General features: G+C 38.8%; 1 protein-coding gene across 3 annotated transcripts in view; it reads left to right on the top strand.

The window, feature by feature from the left end:
• The window catches only part of LOC135469218 (nucleolysin TIAR-like), an 87,512-nt gene that overhangs the window by 48,358 nt on the left and 14,799 nt on the right, over positions 1-24,355 (top strand). For all 3 annotated transcript variants that reach the window (XM_064747798.1, XM_064747797.1, XM_064747799.1), the window contains 2 exons: positions 9,696-9,753; positions 20,015-20,102. In XM_064747798.1, coding sequence (XP_064603868.1) covers positions 9,696-9,753; positions 20,015-20,102 — 146 coding nt within the window. The remainder of the gene's footprint in view (positions 1-9,695; positions 9,754-20,014; positions 20,103-24,355) is intronic.

Here is a 24,355-nt window from a genome sequence, read left to right as displayed (position 1 = left end):
CCCTTAGGTTACAATGTGTGAAGGAGTCGCCTATTAGAATATGGCAGGTCTGGTATCAACAGTCCTTAGCTAGGGCAGTCTGCATACATGGCGAACATGAAGGCTGTCACCCTGGTGCCATAGCCTGCCTCTCTGTTAGTGTTAGATTCACATTGTCAGTCACCTCATAGCCAGCATACACCTGACTAGGTTACATGGGAAGTTCACTTCCTGTATCAAATATCATTGTCTTGTATGGAGTTTAAACTTTTGAGAGAATACAAGAACTCATGCTGTTTAATTTGTGCATTGATTTTTCCAAATGCCAATACATGTGAACTCGAGTGACATATTATATGTCGTTTCTTATCTGTGCAAAAGGCTGATAATCTGTTTGTGAAAGTAAACCCTGAAACTTTCATCTTGTCATTTTCCAATTACTTCAGCATGCATGGGAATATGTATATATCAAGAAGTTGTAGTTTTTCAGACTGGATGAGGTTTTCATAAAGAGCACAGATGGTGGATTATCGCTTTCTGCCAGTCTGAATTTATGATAACGAACAGTAAAAGACACAACCAAATGATGAAGTCAGTCTTTCTCAAGATAATCTGGATAAAGCATACATGCATGTTATTGTCTCTCAGATAATAGTAAATGTCATCTATCCAGTTTGCTTCTTTGTATATGAAGAGCTGAAGTCTTCAATGTCTTGAAAGCAAATGATACAGTTGAGTCTGTCAGATGGAATGGCATTTATACATGTACATGTATGTCAGTAACACTTGTAATGCCACGTTTAATTATGATGTCATGATAACAAAATGTTTTCAACAATTACCATAGTGTCCAACGTGTGGTGGTATTTATTTGTTCGAGGATTGTTATCATGGTCTGTGTTATAAAAAAATTCCTCTTTGCATCGTAAGTAAATATTTTAATGTTAATTGGTTAATATTTTGCTGGCCCAGAATTCTGCAAGGTGTTTCAGTTCAATGCAAGTTTGTCCAGAGTGGTTGTGAAGTGAAAGTATCTCCCTGTGTCACAAACTATTATCAGTGTGCTATATGAGGTTTTATCATCTTCAATGTCCAGGAATGTTGAAGGTCGTTCTATTTAGTTTATTCCATCCAAATTTGTGTTCAGTTATTTGTGCGTAATTAGGCTCTAGAACTTGTGTTGAAGGAATGATTTCAGTTCTGCTTAATTGTATTAATAACATAGCAATTGCACATTACCCTCTAAGGAATGAATATTCATTTGTTAGAAGTGAGTTAGTTACTCAGTGCACGTCGTCCATACAGTTTTGCCTTTTGACATAGAGCAATTCTAGCGGTCACTTTGTTAGGAGGGTTAATTTGGAAATTGCTTTTTATGGATTTAGTAAATCTATACAGTGTAGAATTATGACTGCCTCTTGTAGCCCATTTGAATATGATATTTGAGTGTGTAGCCGTGGTAACGAGAGCAAAGGCCAATGATTTACGGTGACCAGGGGACGACGGTACAACTGGCTTTGTTTCTCTGATTCTATTTAGTAGGCGGGTGTCAGAGTCAATTTCCTGTAAAACTGTTAAAGGTATCCAGCAGTAGCGCAAGGTGAAGACCTAGGCTTAGACGGAATTCTAAGAAGCAGTTTTAGAATCAATTACCAATGGAGATTAGGCAGGGGAAAAGTCACAGGTTGGCCGTTAACAACACTTGACAAATTTCCACCAGTGGATCACAACCATCTTTTGAGCTCTATTTTGGGGGGATTGGTGCAGCCTACAGTATCCAAGATTTGGCCAGAAGACCAGGGTTTTTAAGAATGATAAGATTCCGGGCAAGGAGTGAAAGTTGTGTGTTGAATTCCAGTCCTCAGCTGTACCTCCTCCTTCTGGATCCAGGGCCTGTGGTTACCACATATACCTCCCAAGGCCGTCAATAATGGTAAATGCTAAGTCAATAGGGTGGCCTGGAAACAGCCTTTAATTTAGCAGCTAACCTTATTAACAGAATAAACAGAAGAGCCATTCCCAGTCAACTAGAAGGATAAGCAGCCCACCTATTGTTTGCTTTCTGTGTCGCCATGTTGGATAGATGATAATTTTGCCGATATTGTTACAGGTTGACTTCTAGACTGAAAGTGTGATGAAGCAGAAGTTGACGAGTTTGCTGAAAGTGTTTGTGGGTACTGTGGTGAAGTCCATTTCCCCATTGCATGCAGCACTATCTGAATTCAGCCTTCCTCTTTAGTTAAAAATAAGCAGAAATAAATACACTTTTTAGCGGGATGATTTTATGACTGGTTCATGCATATGATTCAGCTGTCAAATGAGATTTCATTTTTCTGCAAGTAAATGGAATGGGCAGGAAAGGGCCCTGCAGATTTTCTGAGTTAAAAACATTGTCATTCGCAAAATGTGCTAGTTTAAAAATATCCTGATATTTAACGCCAAGTTGATCAACGCTAAAGTGAATGTTTTTTTGGTCAGCAGAGACAGAATTCCCAGGAGTATTATGATGGCCGACTCATTATATAATGTTCTTCAGTTTTTTCAAACGTTTTTGTAAAAAATATTCAAAAATATGATGGGAAAATTCTGCTTTAATTCAGCAGTTTGTTAATGTCTGTGTTTTTGCTTTTCACATATTTTACTGGTTCACTTGAAATGCACATCTAGAGAATGGTTTTCATGTTTTTTAGTGATCTGTAGGATATTTTTTTGCTCGTCCAGATGTGTATATCTCACTTGATTCATAAATATCTTTGTATTCCCTCTATAGCTGGTCATCAACTGTTGTTATTGAAAATCCACCAAGATTTTAACAGTTGACTGGTAATGTTCAAAGTAATCAAATTCCCATGACATTTGCAATTAGACCATCTAGGAGCGGTTGACGGTTTCTGCTTTGTGCAGAGCCAATTCCTGACGGTTGGCTGTTATCAAACTTGACCCTCAGCTTTCATCTTTATCCCAAGTGTGGTTAATTTTTGTGTGGTTGTCTCATCCCTGGTTGTATATTTGAGGCTGGATGGGTGTCTTGTAGGGATTACCATCCAGGGAGCACTGAGGGAAGAGTATTATGGCAAGCCTGGGATGATGTGCTGAGAGTTCCGTCTGGACAGTATTCATGAAAACATAATTGATATTGATTGGACAAGAGACTGGCTCCGTTTTCAATATTTCGCCCCTCCTGGCCTGTGTTGCCAGTTGTCAGTTGTTGAGAGGGCTGTCCACCAGTTGAAGCACTTTGTTCCGCTTTATGGCACACATTCTACTTAGTTTTAGCAGGGTCATTGGGTTGATATTCTGCAGCGTGTTGTGGTGAGGTGATTCGCATGCCTATCTTTGGGCTTTGTGTTCATGGCATTGGCCTCAGTGGTGATAAAGGCCTTCCATTTCTTGGATGTGTAAATCGCTGGTTAGCCGTGGAGTAGTTTGTAATATTTGATTTTATGTGTTTGTTGGAAGAAATGTTCATAAGTCTGAGGTTAATATCTGCTTGCCATTTACTGTTCTTGATAGGTGCATATAGTTATGATGTTCTGATCAGTGCCTAAGGGTACGTGGAGAGGCACTTTAATCATGTCAATTTTGATGTCAAAACAAGCTGCTTACCCTGTGCGTGGCAATGATGGATGACCAGAAGAGCTTCTGTGACGGGTCATTTAGTCAATACTGAAGATGGTCATTGTCCAGGTAGGGGACAAACTTGAAGGCAGCCCAAATTAGCATATATTCACCATTGTCGTCTGGTCTGTCTCTCTTTGGAGGCTGACCTGTGAAGTGACCACACTGAGCCAGTTGAAAGGTGTTTGGTTATGCATAGGTCAGTTCATGGGAGGACGTTTCAATGATAGAACTTAACGGGGACTTCACGTGTCAGGTTGGGGCTGATGTGTGATAATTCTACCAGTCCAGACATGCCCTGTGTACCTGTCATTGCTAGTAACTGGCAAACAAGTTAACTTCGAACATATCCTATCTGTTAATTGTCTACCAAGGGACTGTGACTGAGAATGAAGAAATGTTGAGCAGAAATCTCCATATAGTATTACCTTTTGAGTTATGACTCCCCAATCTACTTAGAAACTCTGACATGGTTCACTGCCAGCAAGGGAAATCAGCTAGAGCTTTGATCGTTTCCCACACAGTATGATCAGACATTTTGATCTGTTATCACTAGGCTTGCAGTTAAGCCCTAATACAGAGAAATCTTCTGCAGTGCAGTAACATTATTGTAACATTATTCAAGTTGGAAAAAAATAAATAAAAAGGGTGCTGTTCTGTGCCATTTCCTGTAAGGCTTAAACTCTTTTTCTCTTTTATTTAGTACTGCCTTCACTCTAAAAAGTTACACATTCTGCCAAAGAATAGTTTCTCCATTTTACACGAAGGTAATTCGGATTAGACTGTGTTAGTGATGCTGTTTAACTGTTGATGGTGTGAGTGTTGAGAGCCTTGCAAAGGGGGAAATGGTGAATGTTAGAGGAAGTACACTGGCTGGCTATGATTGATGGGATAAGCTAACAATGTGAGTGTGTAGTCCAAACCTGTGTTGTGTCAGAATGGGCCCCAAATCGATCTAGCAGGCTTTGTTACGAGATATATGGCATTGATCGTTAGAAAATTGTTTATATCTCCGTATCAGTGACTGTCAGGTACTTCACTTTTCAAATGGACACAGTTTCATCCAGCTGTTTGTTTGATCTCTTTGAAGCCCTTTGTTTTGAACTCATTACACATTATTTCCTTACTTCCTTGTTAAATTGGTGGGAAAGGTGAGAGACTCCAGGGGATATGCTCAAACTTGTTATGGCTGACTGTGAATGAGTCGTGCCCCAACCTTGGTAACCCGCTTCTCTGCAATTGATCCTAGTTTTAGTAACGACCTGCTGGCAAAAAGACAGAGCTCTGGACACATACATTGTTGTCTGCCAGACGTGTCCATTATGGTGACGCCACTGTTATGATTATGTTTCTATTGTCCTGCATCACTTCAAACTAGTTGGACAGGAAAGACCACCAATCAGCAGATCTCTGGCACAGCATGTTAACAACTGTGTGGCGTGTCAACCAACTAGCTGCCTATAGCACCATGTACTCCAGTATTGGCAGACGTAGCTACTCGCAGATAAATGCAACAGTTATATATGGCAAATCAATGTAAGAATCGGGTCTCAGGAAGACTTATACCCTACATATTCAATACTTTCTCTGTCCCAAGCTCCAATATGGCTCCTATGTTCTGGCTGAAATTCTTTTACTGACTATATTCTCCATGTTTCTTTTTTTTTCAACAATTACATACATCTACATGTATATATATTTTTAAATGTCAGTTTATCAAACAAATATGGTCAAATAAGATGTTTTCACAAAAGTACAATTTTATGTGTAGAGCCAAAGTGGTAAAATTTAGTCTAAATTCCAACCATTGGACATTTTTTCTTCTTCTTAGAATTCAAGAAGTTGAAAAACCATCTGATTTTGTTTAAGATTTTGCCAAAGGGCCTTGCAGGATTTATAGTTTGGTCTAGAATTTCAGACTTACAATGTCTTTTATGATTTGATGAAATGTTTCACCAGTTGATCAATGTTTTGTACAAAGTTGGTTAAAAATCGTGTGGAAGTTATAGTTAAAACTGTATAATGTGCATGGTGATTTTTCACTATAATCGCCTTTCTGCAATACTGTTTGCTCAGCAGAGCCTTGTTTTCTGCCTTAATATACATGTACATAATGGCTATAAAATTCAAATTGTCGTAGATGTTATGAGAACAGGAATTAAACAGTCTGTAAATTTCATGTTCATAGGAAAAATGTTTTTATATCCAGTAACACAGTATTAAATGAATAAGTTGGCCATCTTAAACGCTTTTTATCCTACTGTGTGTGTCCTCTGCAAGAGCCAAAGCCAAAATGTTGAGGGCATATGGATTGCAAATTTGTGCATGTCACGTTTGTCCTGAAATTCAATCAATTTGTTTTGAATTTTAAGAGACAAGTTACAGTTTTTTTTATACATCTACTGCAATATTAGTATTGTGTTTCATGTTTGTTAAAAGATGTTCATAGTATGTGTTGTATTAGAATGGATAATTTGCCGAAGGAGTTTGCTTTACTGTAACTTCTATAGTGGGAAATGATAAACATTATAAATATCAACACCTCAACATTCCCATTTTGGAAATATCAACACCTCAACATTCCCATTGTGGAAATATCAACACCTCAACATTCCCATGGTGGAAATATCAAAACCTCAACATTCCCATTGTGGAAATATCAAAACCTCAACATTCCCATGGTGGGAATATCAACCTTGCAACATTCTATGTTAGTGCATGGGGGTAAGTGAAATACCTACAGCTTATATTCACCATGCTGGAAGATAAAGCTTCTGAGCGATTCCGTTGAAATTATTCCGACATTTCCCCATAACCACAAGCATAGGAAAACAACATTCATTTCTTGTTGGCTTCAAGGGCCTTTTAGATTGTGCATAAAAAATGTTTAAGACACTTGGCCCGTTGTTTGCCCGAGTTCTACGGAGGTGTGGAGATTCCAGGCCTCTATAAAACCTTCATGGCCACCTTAGGGCTGCAGGGTTTTAAAAAGGGCTGTTTGAATGGCCCCAATCAATCAATTATGCCCAGATTTTGCTCTAAAAAGGCTGTTAACTCAGATGCAGTCCATAAAGACATCTGCATTCAAAAACACTAACCCATCACAGTTAAAATATTGCAGACTGATGCGCTCAGGACTAAGTGGTCTGCGATTTCAGAGTGTTAGTGTTGAAGTCGTATCTCAGAACATCGCCAAATACACCTTGAGTTTTGTTGCTAATCATTTATGTATGAGAAACAAAGGGCAGCTGTTAACTAGAAGTGGTTGGGAGATAGGGCTGTTGTTGAGTATGGGCATAGATCAGTTCTTACAGCCCTGGTTCTCGTACACTGTACCGACTCTCTCCTCTAAACAACTTGGTACCGACTCCCAGAAGTTGATATTCATCTCACAAACGAACGTATGAAAGGCCAGGGTGTTAATATGTCCCTGGTAAAAGGTGTTGGTGATCTTTCATTAGTGGTATCAGCCACCTCACAGCCCTTTAGAGGACGGATCAATTATTAATCTCTCTATACTGTGTTAAAGAAAGACTATCAATTATTCAGTAGTATTTGCCACAGCACATCAGAAGCATGGGAATGTCGATGTAATCCTGCTTCCTGCCCCCAGCTTCAGCAACGCTGCTTTAACCAAACGCCAAAGTCACCAAATGCATAAGTCATGGCTAGGATTTCCCCTGAAGGCCTTCCACAGACATCTCTCTTGTCCTCGACTTAAAGCACATCAAATATTCAAACGGACCTCTCTAAAATAATGAACACCTTTTAGGCCGTTGTTTCAGATAAAACCCAGATTTAATCTGTATCTGTCTCTACTTTGCCTATGACATTCAAAACTTAAATTCAATTTAAACAGAGCCATTACATAAAAAAGAAAATCAAATATTTAGAATCTTAAATGTTGTTTGCCAAAGTTTCAGTCAAGCAGTTTTGTACAGTGGAACATTTTTTTTTTTTCACAGTAGCTGGCTTATATTGTCAAAAATGCTGCTCGCGCATAGTTGGCGTCTATTTGGTAATATTAGCTGTGTTCAAATACGATGGGTCTAAAAACAGTGAAAATGTCCATGTTAATGGTGAGATATTTTGAATGGCTAGTGCGTGTAATGTGTAAATGGTGTTTGGAGGTTAATTGTTTTGTGTGGCACTATAACCGTTAACGGAAGATGGCCATTGTGGTGAGGACAAGTGGGGCTGGAGGCTGTGTTGGTTGTCACGAAGTTCATATGGCTTTCTCTGTATCTCCTGGCCACTGACATACTAGAGAACCTGTCGTCTTCAGTCTGCTTTGTCAGATTGTCATTAGGTGTCAGTATAAAAGTGAGGTAAGAGACCTGGTCAGTGGTTGAGTTTCTCCACAACGAGAGATAGTTGTAGCCACTTGTAGACCCTTACCAGACCCATGCCGTTCTAGAGGCTGCCTTCTGTGTGGGCCTGCGTGCTGTGATGAAGAGCTCTTCTTGATAGTCACCGTTTGTTTTTTGTCGGTTATTGATTGATGGCAGAACAGTCGTAAACTGGAGTCGCTGGGTGAAATTATTAAATGAGACTTCTCGGAGATATCGTGTCAAAAAGCATGGAACTTTCTATGAAAACATCTGCATGTTTTTGTATGCCTTCAGGGTGCCCTAGTCTGATTTTCTGAAATGCTATTGATTTGGCAAAGTGTGATGGTGTATAGTTTAACTGTTTACTGTGGTGTGCATATGGCCGTGGTTTGTGACAGTGTTCTTAAAGGTGGGATGTGGCAATTGTATTGTGACCGGACAGGGTTAATGTGTTGGAGTGGCTCTGTCTATTCACAAGTTCTACTGCCATTGATTCCCACTCTGTAACCATCACCAACACATGTCAATAATCAACTCAGCCAGTGGACCCCTAATTGTAACATTCGATTTCCAGTTAAAGGAAGCACAAGGCTTGGGGTATTTGGCTGTGACAGGTGTCCGTGCATAGCAAGGACAACTCTGTCAGTTCCCTATAATGGCCCACCTCAGTCCCTCTAATGGCCCTTCTCTACCTGCCTACACAGCTCTACACAGCACCCCAGCTAATCGTAATTGCTCAATTTCTCAGCTGTTCTTGTGCCTCAAGACTTAGCCAGCTTCGCTTGATGTCTGATCAGAATTATGGAGGGAAATAATTGGCCTTAAGTGTGCGATTAATTTACCTTAATTCTCTTATTGCTTTGATGACAGCCCGGAGTATGAGTTAATGAAGCTCTCTCTTCCTGTCAACATCGAGCCAGTAAATGCGGCTGTAATGTTAGGCTGTGGTCTGACATCTAATACAGGTGTGTCTCTTAGCCGCCAGGTAGATCTGTCTGAACGTCACTCAGCACTCTGACTCTCGCCACATAAACCATAGCTGCGTGAAGACAAACCATCAGACAAGCCGTAAATGAGACAAATACATCTCACTGATGACACATAAGTGCTTTGTATCTAGACATTATATATGATCAGCACCTGGAGTTAACTTTGAGATATATGGAACCCATATGGGACATTCAGATGTCGTATACCTATGGATAGCAACAGATTGATGTAATATGTATGATATGATTTCCTGGGGTTTATCATTAGTGTGTTTTATGACTTCTATTTATATTCCTCTGTATGTTTATAATAATCTTGGATAAAGAAGGCGTGTGTATGAACATGTTTTAATTCATGTTTTCGTAATAAAAATTCAACACGAGGTAGAATGTAGTAATTACGTGTTTATATGAGCCAAAAGAATATGTATAACTGTGATGGGGATAAATGGGGAGTATTTATGTCTAAACGATGATTTGTAGATGTAAATGCATAGATCTGTCATTTGGGGTTCATGAACATTGAATTGTTTGCTTCCCAGAATTAACAAATTCTGCAAGAATTTTAATGAACATTGTATGTATTTAAGAATGTGTTAATGTGCCTGTTTTTTTTTTTTAAGTATGTTACTCTACATTAATTGTGCAGACATTAATTTGCATTTTCACATGTGTAACTGTTTCGTCTATACCTTGTTTGTTTTGCTTAATTAAATTGTGGTGAGCTTGTAGTTTGACATGTGTCATTAAACTTCCATGTTATCTTGTGTCTTTTCAGCGCATGAAGGTGAACTGGGCAACGTCACCGAGTAATCAACCAAAACAAGACACAAGTAGTGAGTACAAGTCTACTGTTTTTTTGTGTGTTTGAGTTCTCATTTGTAATCCTACCTTTCTGATCTCACCAAATCCTGACCATACCCAGTCTGCCCCTCTCATGGTTCTGACCATAACCTATTTTGTACATGTACATAATGGTTGCGTCATTGACCTCATCCAGTTATACCTCATCTTTAATACCCCTTGCCCACAATAGAACCAACCCACAGTGGGAGGTGTAAGACATTAGCTATTTTCAGTGCCAGTAAACCTGCTTAACAGCAGCAGTATATCTGGAAAATGTTCAAAGTGCTGCTCGTCAATATGGAGAAGGTTTTATTAGCTGGCATTGGGAGCCCTAGTCTTGAGCAGATACAGGTCAACTGCCTCTTGCCTTTATGGTTCTGTCTGGGTTTTACTGCCTCTTCTTTCAAAGTAGCTGAACATGCCCCTGGTGGCCAGAACACCACTTGATGATCTCCTTTTGGGCTGCTTACCCGTATTTAAAGCCACTAAATTGTTGCAGGTTTTTCATGCCTGCCATGTGGACCCACATGTTTGTATTCCATGTCCCTCAAGTCCAGTCATGCAGAGCAGAAATATGATTTGTCTCTGAGATCTAGTTTTCTTATTCTAAACATGTTCGTTTAAGGCAAGTTTAGGATTGGATGAAGATAAATTTGTCCATTTGGAGTATTAGCATTAAACATACATGTAGTTTGGTAGCTACATACATGTATACTCCGAGTTAGAGATAGTATATATCTTACCAGTTAAATAAATAACAGAATGCTAACTGTCTCACACATATGTGATCTTTATTTAATATGCTGATAGACAGATTGTCTGGCCAATGTACAGGTCATGCGGTTTCACAATTACACATATAGTCTGGTTGAAAGGTGTTTTCTTTTTCTCCTGGAATAGAGATAGCCAGATTGTTCTTTCATGGTTCCCTCAATCTTCATGTTACCAGATAGCTAGGTTGTCTTTTTCACCTCAGTTTTCAGATGGTCAGATTGACATTTCACAGTTTCATCAGTCATCAGATAGCCAGATTGTCTTTTGATGGTTTTGTGAGTGTGAAGATTACCAGATCGTCTTCTGATGGTTTCCATAGTTTTAAGATTTAGATTTCTATCGTCTGTTCTTGGTTTCCTAGGTGTAAAGTTTGCCTTCTGATGGTTTCCTTGTAAGTATGTAAGTAATCAGACTGGCTCTAGATCATTTCCCATGTGTAAGGTAGCTAAATTTGTCTTCTGATAGTTCCCTTAGGGTACTGATAATACGATTTCCCCCTGATTATTTACTTGTTTCACAGAACCTAATTACCTTTTGATGGTTTCTAAAGTATAAAGATAGCCAAATAGTCTCTTCCTGGTCACTTGATACCATGTATTGTTGCTAGACAAGTTAGCCGTGGTCAGACACCTTGTAGCCCACAGAGAATTTCTGCAAAATACTGAACTCATAGTAGATGCCTGTAATCAATAGCCAATCCATCTGAACGATAGCTCTTCTGCACCCAAGGTGTTTTCCTTGTGGAAAAGGAGACACGAACCCATCATAAACAGATCAGTTTACAATATTATAAAGAAAAGTTTGCAGTGCAGCTGGAATGTGAACACTGGCTTTTTCAAAATTGATTACTTTTGAATATTCCAATCAGAAAAAGACTTGTACAGTAATTGGATGCAATTGTAAAATAAAGGTTTTAATCTCTGTGCATCTTACTTGTTTATCTTCATGGTGGTACTATAGTTGAGGTCAAGGGAAAAAAGGGCAATATTTTTAATTTTCTAGGATGCATCTGTCCTTCTTCATCAAGCATTATTCTGGTTCAGTGTTTTTTTAACCATCTCAAGTGAAGTCTGGATTTTTTTGTATAAGACTAAGTTTAGACTAGTAAAGAAGCATGGTACTGGAGATAACAAAATAAGTAACACCCGATTTTTTGTGGTGGTTGAGCAGAATGGTGCATGTATTTCACCTTCATGGAGACCTAGATGACCTGATGTTTCCTGTGACTGCTGAGGCCTTGCAGCCAGACAGTAGATTCCTTTTAGGCCTGATGTCAAAACAGCCTTGTGTGAGTCAAGACAATGGTTGTGGTGGTGGTGTTAGCTTGAAGCAGTGGACCCTCTGTGGTTGGATGGGCCCCTGGTGTAATGAGAAGGGGGCTGAAGACAAACGAGCCCGTCGATGAGATCTAAGTGGCCTAACAAATAACTACAATTCTGTTAGCTGCAGAGAAGCTTCAGTACATAGCCTGCACAACTCCCCCACTCTCTACAACAGTTCTATCTGCAAATGTAATTTGTAGTGGAAAGACGGGCTGGATTACAAGTACACTAGAAGACACAGAGAAAAACCATTTGCCAGAATGAAACAACTGATGATGGTAGATGATGATGAATTGAAGCAGGCAGCGTTTTTTACCCAGTTTTGGACAGACAAGGGCTTGACTTCACCATACATCAATCCATGCCCGCCATGGCTAACAAGGCATTCTGGGTAAAACTGCTCCTTCATAGGCAGATTGAAAATTAAGTGTCTGTCCTTTGCCAAGAAGGATGCGCATCTGTGCAGTTTTTCTGACTGTTTCATGTTTTTCGTTCACTAATAAGACAAGGGGTGTTCCTAATTCCAACTGTTTTTATGTGGTTCTGATTTTAAGTAATCTGGAGCTTTTGACTTGTTGGACATTTTATCTGACTGGCTAGTCCCTAGATGAACCAGCTGTTAAAATGTCAGTGATACTGTCTGTTACTAGGCACTTTGTTAGCAATATCATAGATCTCTTATACATTTTATACCACAGATTTTATGAATGTGGCTCCAAAACAAACAATTAGGAGTGTCCAGGCCTCATATATAGCATATAGCCTCCTTGAAATAATGCACACAACAGTTGCTGAGCTATCGTAAGATGAACTTGATGCAGGGTTAATTCTTAATAACGGTCATTACTTGCTGTCAAGATGCTGGATTTCCTTTACCTGTAAAGAGAGGGGAGTTAATTAAGTTGGATACTAATATGGTTCAGGTGTTACCTGAGATAGCACTAGTAATGGTTTCAGCAGAACAGCAATAGGCCATCGGCTCCTTGGTCTGCAGTTTTATCAACACAACCCAAGTGCACCAAGGATATTATGATCTGCTGACAATAAGTTTGGGGAAGCCAAAGATAAGGCCTGACTCTAATCTAATAAAGAAAGTATCTGATTGCTGGGCCTGACAATGGTGGTAATCTGGTGGTGGTTTGAATGGCCACAAAGTTACAATAAGTTCAGATCAGCTGTAGGCCAGCTCCACGACTTCAAATCCTTGTTAACAGCTGTTTAGCAGAAGCCTGTCTCATCAGGCAGAACATCATTACATTGCATTCTGTCCACAGACTTCCGATCCGTGAAATATGAGTGAGTCAGAAAACATCAAGACAGAAAAATTACTTCTCTACTAATGTATATGCATAATGCTATTCTGTATTGTTTGATGTCTGTCTTTCTGGTCTGTCCAAGTAATTCATATGTCAGGATTCCATGCATGCGTATCAGTTGACAAGGTTGTATATGCTCCATTAAAATTCGCTGGTTTCATATACATGTACCTCAGGAATACTTACCACCTGATATTTCATCTGTAGCTTAGACTTATACATTGTAACTCATGCTATACCTGGCCACTGACATTTTCTTGAATATGGACTGTGGAATGGATAAAGAAGCATCTGTCAAATAGATAAATAAGCCATTCCTCAAAATTTGGATTTGTCTGTGTCCTTTTTTTCTTGAGGGTGCGGCCATTTATCAGTATTACCTTGTAGCGATTGGAGTGGTTTGCAGAATGAAAAACCGTGCGACACATGGGCATTACGGCCACAATTCTATACTAGACCACCATCATCATCAGGAATGATTTGACAAAATTATCTTCTCATTATTTCTTACATTGATGTAGCTGTTACCATGGAAGCACAAATGGGACATGGGAGATGTAAAGCGATTGTCCACGTTTGATGGTTTTGTCACATATTGATGATAAGAGAATAGATTTTATGGCTATTTACCTGTGATTGGAACAGTGTTTGTCTGGATGTCATTAAATCTTGTGTGATGAGTTTGCACATGTGAAGTGTGATCAATGGCATGTAATCATAAAGGTACCAAGTACATGTATATAAAGGTGTTAGAGAGTAGAAGTTCAGAAAGTGTAGGGTAATAATATCAATGCCTGTTGGGTAGCATGTACATTTACTTTCATTCAGAGCTGTAATATGTGGATGCTATTTTTATTTCACTATTTTCATGAAATAAAAATGAACATTAAATGGTTTCTTCAAGTTATGAAGTCTACTAACTTATTTTTGAAAACTTGAATCTAAGAATCCAGTTTTATAGATGTAGGATAAGAGGAAAATAAATGACATGATATGTCATCCAGTGATAATGACACTCAAGGTGTTGATGTCTAGGTCTGAAAAGTGCAAGCATAATTAAGAACTATAATTTAATAATTAGTAAGTTTACATCCTCTGTTCTCTAGAGTATGCAGTTGTAGGCCCTATAGAATAGACATCATGCTTATTATTATTGAATGAAGTATTGACTTCAGCGAGTGAAATCTTTAAAATTATTTATTACAAATATATTTGACAGATTATTTTTCTATGCGCAAGGCTATTACAATATTACACTGATAATATAAATGTACGTGTGCCTTAAGGCTTATACAGTCAGACAAAATGATATAAATTATACACATGACAGCAGGGTGGCATATTTTATATTGGCCTATTTTGCATTAAAGGGCCGTGCTCTGGAGATCCTTGATGCATAGAAGAAATCTGACTAAATAAATGCTGTTTTTATTTAACATTTTCACATCATTACTATTTTACTTGTATATATGAAGCATAGTTAGCAAATGATTTTTGAATGTCAGCCCAAACTTAGGTGTCTGTGCCAAGCCAGTGTGGTGACATCTGCAACCACATGGGGAAAGAACATACATGTATTTACATGTCTGCATGTTGTGTTGTGAAAAGATGTTATGTTTTCAGGGCCTAGTTACAACAAATGTATTGTGATAAAAAAGGGACCTTTAATATGTGATGTTTATGTTAATATACATCAATTTTAAATCGCAGATTGCATAAGATTTTTTTGGGGGCTTATATAAATTGAATGCTTCAGAATGGTATTGACGTTATTCAAGTGTTACCCCACTTCTCATGTACTATTAGCAATATGAAAATGTTCAGTTACTCTGTGTGAAGCTTGATAAGATTTGCAGTGGGCAATCTTACATAGATATGTTGTTAGAGGTCATCTGTGTTCATGGGAGAAAGTCAGTTTTCTATATTGACAGTCTATATTAAAAAAATGCATTTTAAGGTACATGTAATTGCTGGCTAGATTTGTTGCTCAGGCCATGCTGGAATATACCATGTATTAAAATGTTTTGGTCACAAACATCTGTGGTTTTGACAGTAAATGTTTCATTTACACACATTCCAGGTTGTGCTTTCTGGCATTATTATGTCTACCAGCAACCTTCAGATGGTCGTGGGTTTCCCAGGGCTTATTTTAATAAGGTTGTGACTGTGAATAGTTTGGTTACATACATCTAAGGTTGTGACAGCTAATGTTTTGGTTACACATATCTATCAAGGTTGTGACACCAAATGCATTGGTTACACACACCTAAGATTGTGACAGCAAATGTTTTGGTTGCACATATCTATTAAGGTTGTGACACCAAATGCATTGGTTACACACATCTAAGGTTGTAGCAGTAAACACATTTGCTACACACATTTTAATAAGGTTGTGACTGTAAATTGTCAGGGATGAGGATTAAGGATTTTTCACGATTATCAAAGGTTGGTAGTTGACTTTGTGTCCACGTGGCCCCAGTGAAACTAAATATACGTTAGTTTTTATTATATATATGTAAATCCAGATCTTTGCTAACTTTTGATGTACTGGCTTCCTAGGAACTGCAATCAGCATGCAAGTAACAAGGAATGGCTAAATGTGGACTACCAAGGTACATGTAGATGTCATAAGTAGGGAGATCATTGAGCCGGCTGTTTTTGTTGATGTTGTCAAACTTATCCGACCTATCATGGTTGCACCAGCAATAAAGGGCTAAACAAGACTGCTGAATATTGACCAATCATATTGCACTGTAGATAATACCATGCAATACACTAACGGAAACCACCTGTATATCCTAACAACCCCAAAATCATGTTTTTGTTAAGTATTAAAGCCAACTTTCTACCCTAAACCCTCAACAAATTTGAATCAAATAAAACCAGAATTTGTAATGAAAATTGATGACATTTTATGGTAAAATAGGGGCACATGGAGTCTTCACAGAAATCCTAAAATCACCTTCCCAAATTGCAGACCAGTCTTCTAAATGTGTAGGTGGTTGATATTGTTGAGGGTTTGGGGGTATACATGAACATTTGAATTCTGTTAATACGGACAAAAACTAACATGTAATTAGTTGTGATGAAATCCATCATCTTTAGTGCAGTTCACAGTAGCTTGACCATTTAAAACAGTGCCTGTTGCTGCAGTATTATTGGCCTCATTCAGCTGGAACGTTATGGTATGCGCAATGTGTCACCTGAATGCAAATATTTGAAATAGTTACATGTAACTGCTATAGTCAATTGTTACAATTGTATGATATGTTAACAGCTGGTAACTGGCTCTCCAATTCTTATATACTGCCATTCATATGGAAATGTGCAACTGTACCCTGTATAAACGTGTATAAGACCTGTTAGATTTATGATATTGTTCAGCCCAATTTCCCATCCCCCTCCCCCTCCCCACCCCCCCAGCCTCCGGCTCCATTGTCAGAAGTCAATTTACTTAATTTTAGTTTGGCTCAGCCCTGGATTAGACAAGCTGGAATGGGCGCAGCACACAGCATCTACTATCGATATTTGGATCATCTCAAATCACTTCCATAATTGCTGAATATAATGCCTCAGTTCATACCACTTGCTATATTATTGAAAATAATGCATATAAAAGACATAATATTTGACCATGCTCCTAGACACGCAGGGTTTATGGCTGCCAGCAGTACCTAGGCCTTCCTGGGTATAGAGGAATTATCTCCCTTAGCAAGTGTTTTTGAGGTTGTTCAGAATTGGCCTACATGTGTACTAACCCATATTGTGTTATTTTGGACTATACTAAGGTTTGTGATCAGTCGCTTGTACATGGAGTTAGCCCACTATGCCATCATTACCATATAAGCTTCAAAACGTTGGTCTCTAGTAGTCTATTCATTATTTAGATCAAGCCTATTATGCTGAAGCAATTAACTAGATAAGACCATATAGAGGGGCATGTGTGTGGTGCTGGGTGTTCTCATGGTCCAGAGGTTTTTACTGCTGTGGCCTCACATGGAACCCGTACTATAATTAACTGATGAGCTCTGATGTGTGCTTTATTGAGGGAACAATGGCGTGTTAATGGACTTGTGCAATCAGCTTGTCTCTGTGACAGTTTTACTGGTCAGAACAAGCTGAAGGTTTATGACAGAGTTGTTGAGCTGTACGGGGACAAGCTTGGCATTTCAAACTCTTCAGTTTATTATCTGACACAACAAAAGCAATTGATTTCAGCGCCAACATTTGATTTTATGGCCAAATTGTGTGGCTGTTGTGTTATTTTAGCTGGCCTTTTCCAGTGATATGATCACTGTGCATGTTACTAGTCTGTGTAATTAATTGTGTTTAGTGGGACGCACCATTGCCAACAGTGAGGAGACAGAAAGACGAGAGGAAGGGTGGAGGTCTTCTACAGGATGCAGAGGATTCACCTTTTTAACAATATGATACGAACAGTGAGACTGAAAGGGATATCAGGAGCTTTTGGGGTTAGAGGGGGGAACTTGACGACTGTAGTTAATGGTAGAATTGATGGTGTTAACAGTTAGACTGATAGATGGCAGGAAGGGAGTGGCACTTCTGATGGATACCTAGGGTTCAACCTTTGTTGCAGTGTTACGACTCAGTTCTAGGCATGAAGACTTACACTAAAAACTCTAAAGCCAAATGTATGATGTAAATACTATGTGTCCAACGCGAGACCTAAAAACCCATTGCACACACTCCAGAATTACATCTAAATGTCCATGTATGTTTGTAATTGTCATCAGGAGCAAAGTTTGACAGGTTAACAAAACTCACCTATAATATAAATAGATTTATGTGTACAGGTACTGATTTGTAATCACTTTTAATCAGGTGAAAAGGATCTGTTGTGATTGCACAGAAGCGTGTCCATTTTACCTCTACATGAGATTCTGAAATAGGCATCATTTTCATGCTTTTGTTTTGGACTCTTAATCAGACACTGGAAAAGTACACAAAACTAGTGGTCAGTAACCGTATTCATCAGAGAAATACATTTAAAACCTGACTGGTTTAAGTATTAAAGTACACTGAACTCTACTGAGGAACTGCTGCAGTTTACGCTGAAGACTGCTGGCTGCTGATAATGCACATGATAGGGGCACCTGTCTCAGTGTGGGCTACTGTCTGCAGGGACTAGATCGTTCGTTGATCAGACGCCTCAAAGCCCCAGTGAGAAAATAAGCCATTGTTTTAGCGATGCTGTTGGTGTTCAAGATCAGTAGTCACCAGAGAGGTGTCAACATTTGCTGCTTTTCTTGCAGGTTTCCACAAACTTTGGCTGATCATTATGTGGCTGTCTCACGCCATTGGCTGCATACTGATGTAGATCTGATGCTTGCCAGGCCGGCTGGCCATTGGTGTTTGTGGGCTCTAATTGTGTTTGAGGCACAATGTCAGAGATTAATTGAGCGCAGAGGTTGCTGATGAATTACAGCTGCAGTGTGGAGTTTTTGTTTTCCTCCCCTCTCTTGAGACCCTGCATTCAGACCTGCTTGTTACAAGCAGGTGGCTCTTAACAAATAACTTGCTGTTTAAAAATGTAATGGCGCCTTCACTTTCACACATTGAGAACGTGGCCTCCTGTTTTTAGCCTAATTCTTGCTGGACAGGACTTGAAGAAAGAATTTCTGGAGGTATAATACCACTAATTACTTCACATTTCCTGCTTACGTTTTTGCTGTGAGGCATTTATGTGTTAAAGTTTTGCATATTTTGTTTATGCTGTGTTTCAGTATGCTGTTTATTATACTGCTCACCATTTAGGAGTAGTTTTAATGATGGAAACTGGGGGCAAGCAACATGGTTAAAAATACTACACAAGTGACAAAGCTATTACCATTCACTCATTAAAACTAATGCATTTGTGAGCAGTGACATGTATGTGTGTCATATTTTGTGAATTATAAGATGACCTTTTCATCAGATCCTAGCTTTGTACATCCAAGTAATAGTACTAAGACTGGATTCTTTCATGATATATTACCAAGTAAGGTGGTAAGCCCAAATCAATTTATCGTTTTCTATACTGACCTATCAGGCAGGACCGTTAGCCCTATCAGCTCGCCCTTTTGTCACTGTTTGCTGAACATGGTTGTCTGATCAATTCTTTTAACAAAGCTTGATAATACGAGTACACACTGCAATGATTCCTGAACCATTTCCATGTGTACCTGCACCTGGCCAGGACAACCTTATCTTCATACATACAAGCCCAAGGGCAAATATATGGCAAGGAGATGTGATTTGCTGGTGGCAGAAAAATTCCCAGGAAAACCCAGAAAATATCTAAAGTTGTGGGATTTTTTTTAATAATATTGATTGAGACCCAGATTAACTACCTATTATAGATACCCCGTGAGTTGTCATTAGATTACTATTTCAGTTTGTAAATCACACTTTTTTGTTGTTGAAGGATGATTTGAAAGCTGTAAGGTTTTAAGGACTTAACATCCTAACAGCCAAGGTCTGACTAAAATCTGTTTAATCCCATCTAGTTTTGAATCTTGACCGTCATGTTACAGCAAACTCAATTTTTTTTTTTCACACCTGAACCTGTCCACGTACAGCAGCTGTTTCTAGCTTGTTTCATGTACAAACTGTTTTAGCTTCACCTTAAATAGATACAGAATAAATGTCCATGGGCTAACAATGTAGATAGGATTTCCAGGGTTAAATGTGCAAATCTCTTACAACAGCCACTCAGCAAATATTCTGAATTCCTTTGTAAACTGAAGATAGTGTGACTGTTAATTAGCTTGTCAGCCTTATTCAACCCAGTGTGCCATACATATATCTGAATATTCATTTGGTTTTCTGTTTCTTTTCAGAACATTTCCATATATTTGTTGGTGATTTGAGTCCAGATGTGGAGACACATCAACTTAAAGAAGTATTTGGGGCATTCGGGGAAGTGTCGTAAGTAGATTTTGGCTGAGTTCATCATAAATTGCCACTGAACATAACAATATTGCTGTCATACTATCACTAATGTATATGTTATGTCAGAAAATCACAACACTTGACACGATTAAAATTTAAAGGTACTCTGCCAAACATCTAATGCTTGACTCCATAGTACACCTTAACTCTTCAACCTTTTCGACCACCTGTGCAATACCTGTTTTCATTTATTTCATCAATCATGAATTTGTTTCTCAAACTGTGTTTACAAGAAAGCAAGAGATGCCGTGGAGAATTTCTTCCTTATGGGCTTGACATGGACTTATCAAGGGTTCTTAGTTCAGGAATTCATGGGATAATACTCAAATCTGTATTTTCAAATAAATCACTACGGATTTAGGACACCATTCCATTGGCTTATGGCTTATTTGATTCTCGTCAAACTAGACTCACCGCACATGTTTATTTTGGGGTAAATACTCAAGATACATGTAACTGAACGTTTACCTTAAGTTGAGAGCTCACAACGAGGTCACTGTATAATGTAATGGGTGTAGTTACATTTTGGTGGTAATAGCTACATGTAGGTCACAATTGATTCACCTGTGACCTCTTGCCAATGGCAGTCCAAACGCTGTGTTAGCCAGTCAAAGAGATGAAATTATGTCAGGCGTTATTAGAGCCACTGTAAAGAGTCGGTTGACTTGGAATACGAAGTTTTGTGTCACATACATGCATGTTATCAAACCTAGCTCGGATAGTTGAAAAGCTCTGTACGATGGACTGATTGCAAAGATGGTCAAGTTTTGTTATCAAGCTGATTGACCATGTCCAGTGTCATTACGTCATTTCAGTTGACTTATTGTCTACAGTGTTATAGGTAGGTTCGTCTCCCCTTGACGCCTTTTATGAGAACTTTCTGCTATTGACGATGCCAAATTTTGTAGCTTATCACTTGAGATTATAGTTGATAATTGTAAGGTTACTCTGCCATTGGTTGCATGAAGATTCAAGTCTCTCTTAAATTGAGTCATTCTTAACTTTCGAACTTAAAAAGACTAAGTAATTATTAGGAGTCTGTATGTTGGGTGGATTATCAGTTTGCACCAAAAATCGCACAAAACCAGATCTGCGTCTGTTCTTCCGCCTTATTTTGGTCTGTATAACCACATGTGTAAGTGGGCTCTTATCCCATTCTCTCAGTCACAGCTCGCATTATGTTTTTCCTTTCCTTTTTTTTTGGTGAATCAGAGGCTCTTCAAGGAGTCTTGTGTATTCTTTGTATTCACTGAACATCAGAGCTGGCACCACAGTAAATCTAGCAATGCAGCCTTTTCTTGGATAAGAGTCACGAGAGTTGTATAATGATAAAGTCTTTTGGCAGACAGACAGGAGTTGGCTAGATTTGTCTATTTATCAAGATGCATGTAACATCATTGGGTATAAATTTAATAAGTTGGTGTGCTCGGTTTAGCTCTGAATGTAGAATCTGTGGTAGAAGAACGGAGAGAAGGCGTTAAAGCATGGCTAATGTGACATATCCCTTTGGTGGAAGTAGGCAGGGAGTGGGGTCACTCTGTACAGCTAAGAATGGGGCTATCTCAGTCCAGTAGACACCGGTTCTACCAGAGATCGAGGTTTGTCCACAGAGACGTGGACACTAGGACCTTCCTAAACGTACACCACTCACTCACAGGGAAACTGCTTTTGTTTTGCCTCTATGCATGTTACTGCTTCTCCAAAGTAATCAATTTCCCAACAACTAATGGCATAATTTTTGATATTGTGCTGGGACAGAAATACCAAGGGGAATGAAAATTTTATGAGGCAGGAATGCATTTTGCATGTTTAACAATGCCCCATGTGGCATTGCCGGCACGATGCCAGAAATCAAACAAATTCCTACTCATACTAATATTGTCCCCCAAGCCATTTCCATGGCAACAACAAATTCTGGCACACACAACTTTAGAGTATGGTAAAGGTCCAACCAATTACCTGCTCATCCATCAGAGGTCATGTGACCAGAGTGGGCGGGGCTTAGAGCTTCATGTCTGTTCCCATGATGTAGTTAGCAAACTATCTCTCTCTTAATCCATTACAGACAGACAGACATTGAGCTTACCATTTGCTCACAATCACATTTTGTACTCCACTCTTCAGACCATATATGTCACAAACTTGTTAATCCAAAATAGAAATGCTTAGTTCTCTTTTACGTGAAATAAATAAATAAATATATATATGAACACATTTTCTGACAATTTCGTATCATGAGGTAATTTATTTCTTTTTGTTTTTTTTGTTGTTTTTTTTTTTTGTTCTGAATGTGGCCAAATCCATTGGGGAAGGGAATCTGTGTTTGAAGTGTAAACGTGAAATGTTCAGTGACACTAATGATTTGGCTTGTCAATAACTAATGATATTGGAGAATTATGGTAGAGATAGTGGTGCAGGGGTCTGAAGAGAGAGATCACACATCAGGGGGAAGACAAGGACAGATAGAAGCAGCCACAGCTCTGTCAACATGCATTTCAATTTCTCTGATTAATGCCAGCCTACTCAGCAGAGATTATCATGTAACAATATTTAATGACTTCATTTCCAACCCTGGCACCTTTTGCTGGGGCCTTGCTTGGCGTCGGGGTGATGCAGTGGGTAGAGGGTCTGATTGTCACATTCCAGGCTCGTAATTCTTGCCCTACCTCGTCAAACTTTCATGGATATTTCTCATTATCAGGGATTTGTTTTCTAAATGAGTAGCTATGATTAATGGACCATTTTTAGTGTGATTTCTCATTCAATTCTGTTTGTACAGCAAATTGAAATTTGATAAAAATGGTTATTGTAATTTTCTTGAATGGCATATACCTGAGCGACTAGTGATTTAAGAGAGCTATAATGCTGATTGAATGTATTGGTTGGTTTTAAGGTTGTTTGAATCATAACAGTAATCAGACTGGAGTTGTCTGTCAGCTGAGGAAAGCACCTCTGTTCGTGGCTGTTACCTTAATGTAACTACATTGGTTCTCCACTCCCTAGAGGCTGTCCCAGGACTGAACAATCCTAGTAGCAGTCTGCATGAACACTGAGGCGATAAGCAACTGTCACAGAACATGCAACTGTTCATGCTCTTGATCTGATAGCTGGTGCTCTTGGCAGTAGAATTACTGAATTTACAGCTACCTTTGTACACAGGACCGACTGAATTGCAGCTTGTCTTTGCTGCTAACTGACCACATCACAGCGGCTTTCTGAAAGTGCCCAATTATTTGATGTGGCCATCACGGATGATAGAGTTGATTGTATGCTTAGCCGCACAGGAAGAAATGTCTGTCTATCCAGCAATACTGTTGCCCTGTGGTATTTTTTTTTGTGTTACGGGTGACAACATACTACATGTATTTGCATATTACTTGTCCAGTGAATATGAATTAACACACAAAATGAATACAACCATGCATACAAATATAGAACTGTTGACATTCCAGTTAATTAATTCAGAATCAGTTTAATTATTTTATTGGCGTATTTCGCCAAATATTTCACTCATACGTCCACCGTGACCATGGTGATAATTCAGATTCAGTGTATATGTAACCAAGTAAGAACCACTGAACGACCATAACCATTGGACAGTTATCATTGGTTAAACAGGTCTTGAGGCGCTCGAGTACATTGCATCACAGGTTATCCCAGTACTCACTAGAGCACAATTGTGTTACCCAAGAATTGACAGGCGTAAAATGTTAGCAAGATAACTAATTGCCAAAAGCAGTATAATCTATGTTTCAAGTACAAACCACATAAAGTGTAAATCAAGTGTGGACAATCCTAAATGTATTTGTTCCCTGTAAATGTAGGTGTAAATGTAGGACTCCTGTCTCCAGTTGTTTCTCATTGTTTAGGTTAATTACTGGTGCACAGAACTAAGTTGAAGGGTTCTTCAGATGTGAATTCAACATCCATAATTCCATTCACTGGTACATGTAATTGTGTCCAGCTAATATATGAAGGTTAGTCTCTCTCAAGCTAGTAATTAAATCACTCACCACTTTTGCTGTCTTAGATGAGTTTTAACACATTTCGTTTCACATCCAGATTAACAGATGCTCCATTGCTATGTTGTAAATGATGTAACTAACATGTAGTGGTTTTTTGTTGACACAAAAGGTCTCCATTGGTGGAATTATCTTGATCGTACACCAATTAATTCAATTGGCAGAAAGTACATGGTAATAAAAGGTTTATGTGTTTTAAGTAATTCA

The sequence above is a fragment of the Liolophura sinensis genome, chromosome 6 (genome assembly GCF_032854445.1).
Source record: "Liolophura sinensis isolate JHLJ2023 chromosome 6, CUHK_Ljap_v2, whole genome shotgun sequence".
Taxonomy (NCBI): Eukaryota; Metazoa; Mollusca; class Polyplacophora; order Chitonida; family Chitonidae; genus Liolophura; species Liolophura sinensis.
Note: the sequence above shows the minus strand (reverse complement) of the source record. Positions and strands in the feature narration are given on the sequence as shown.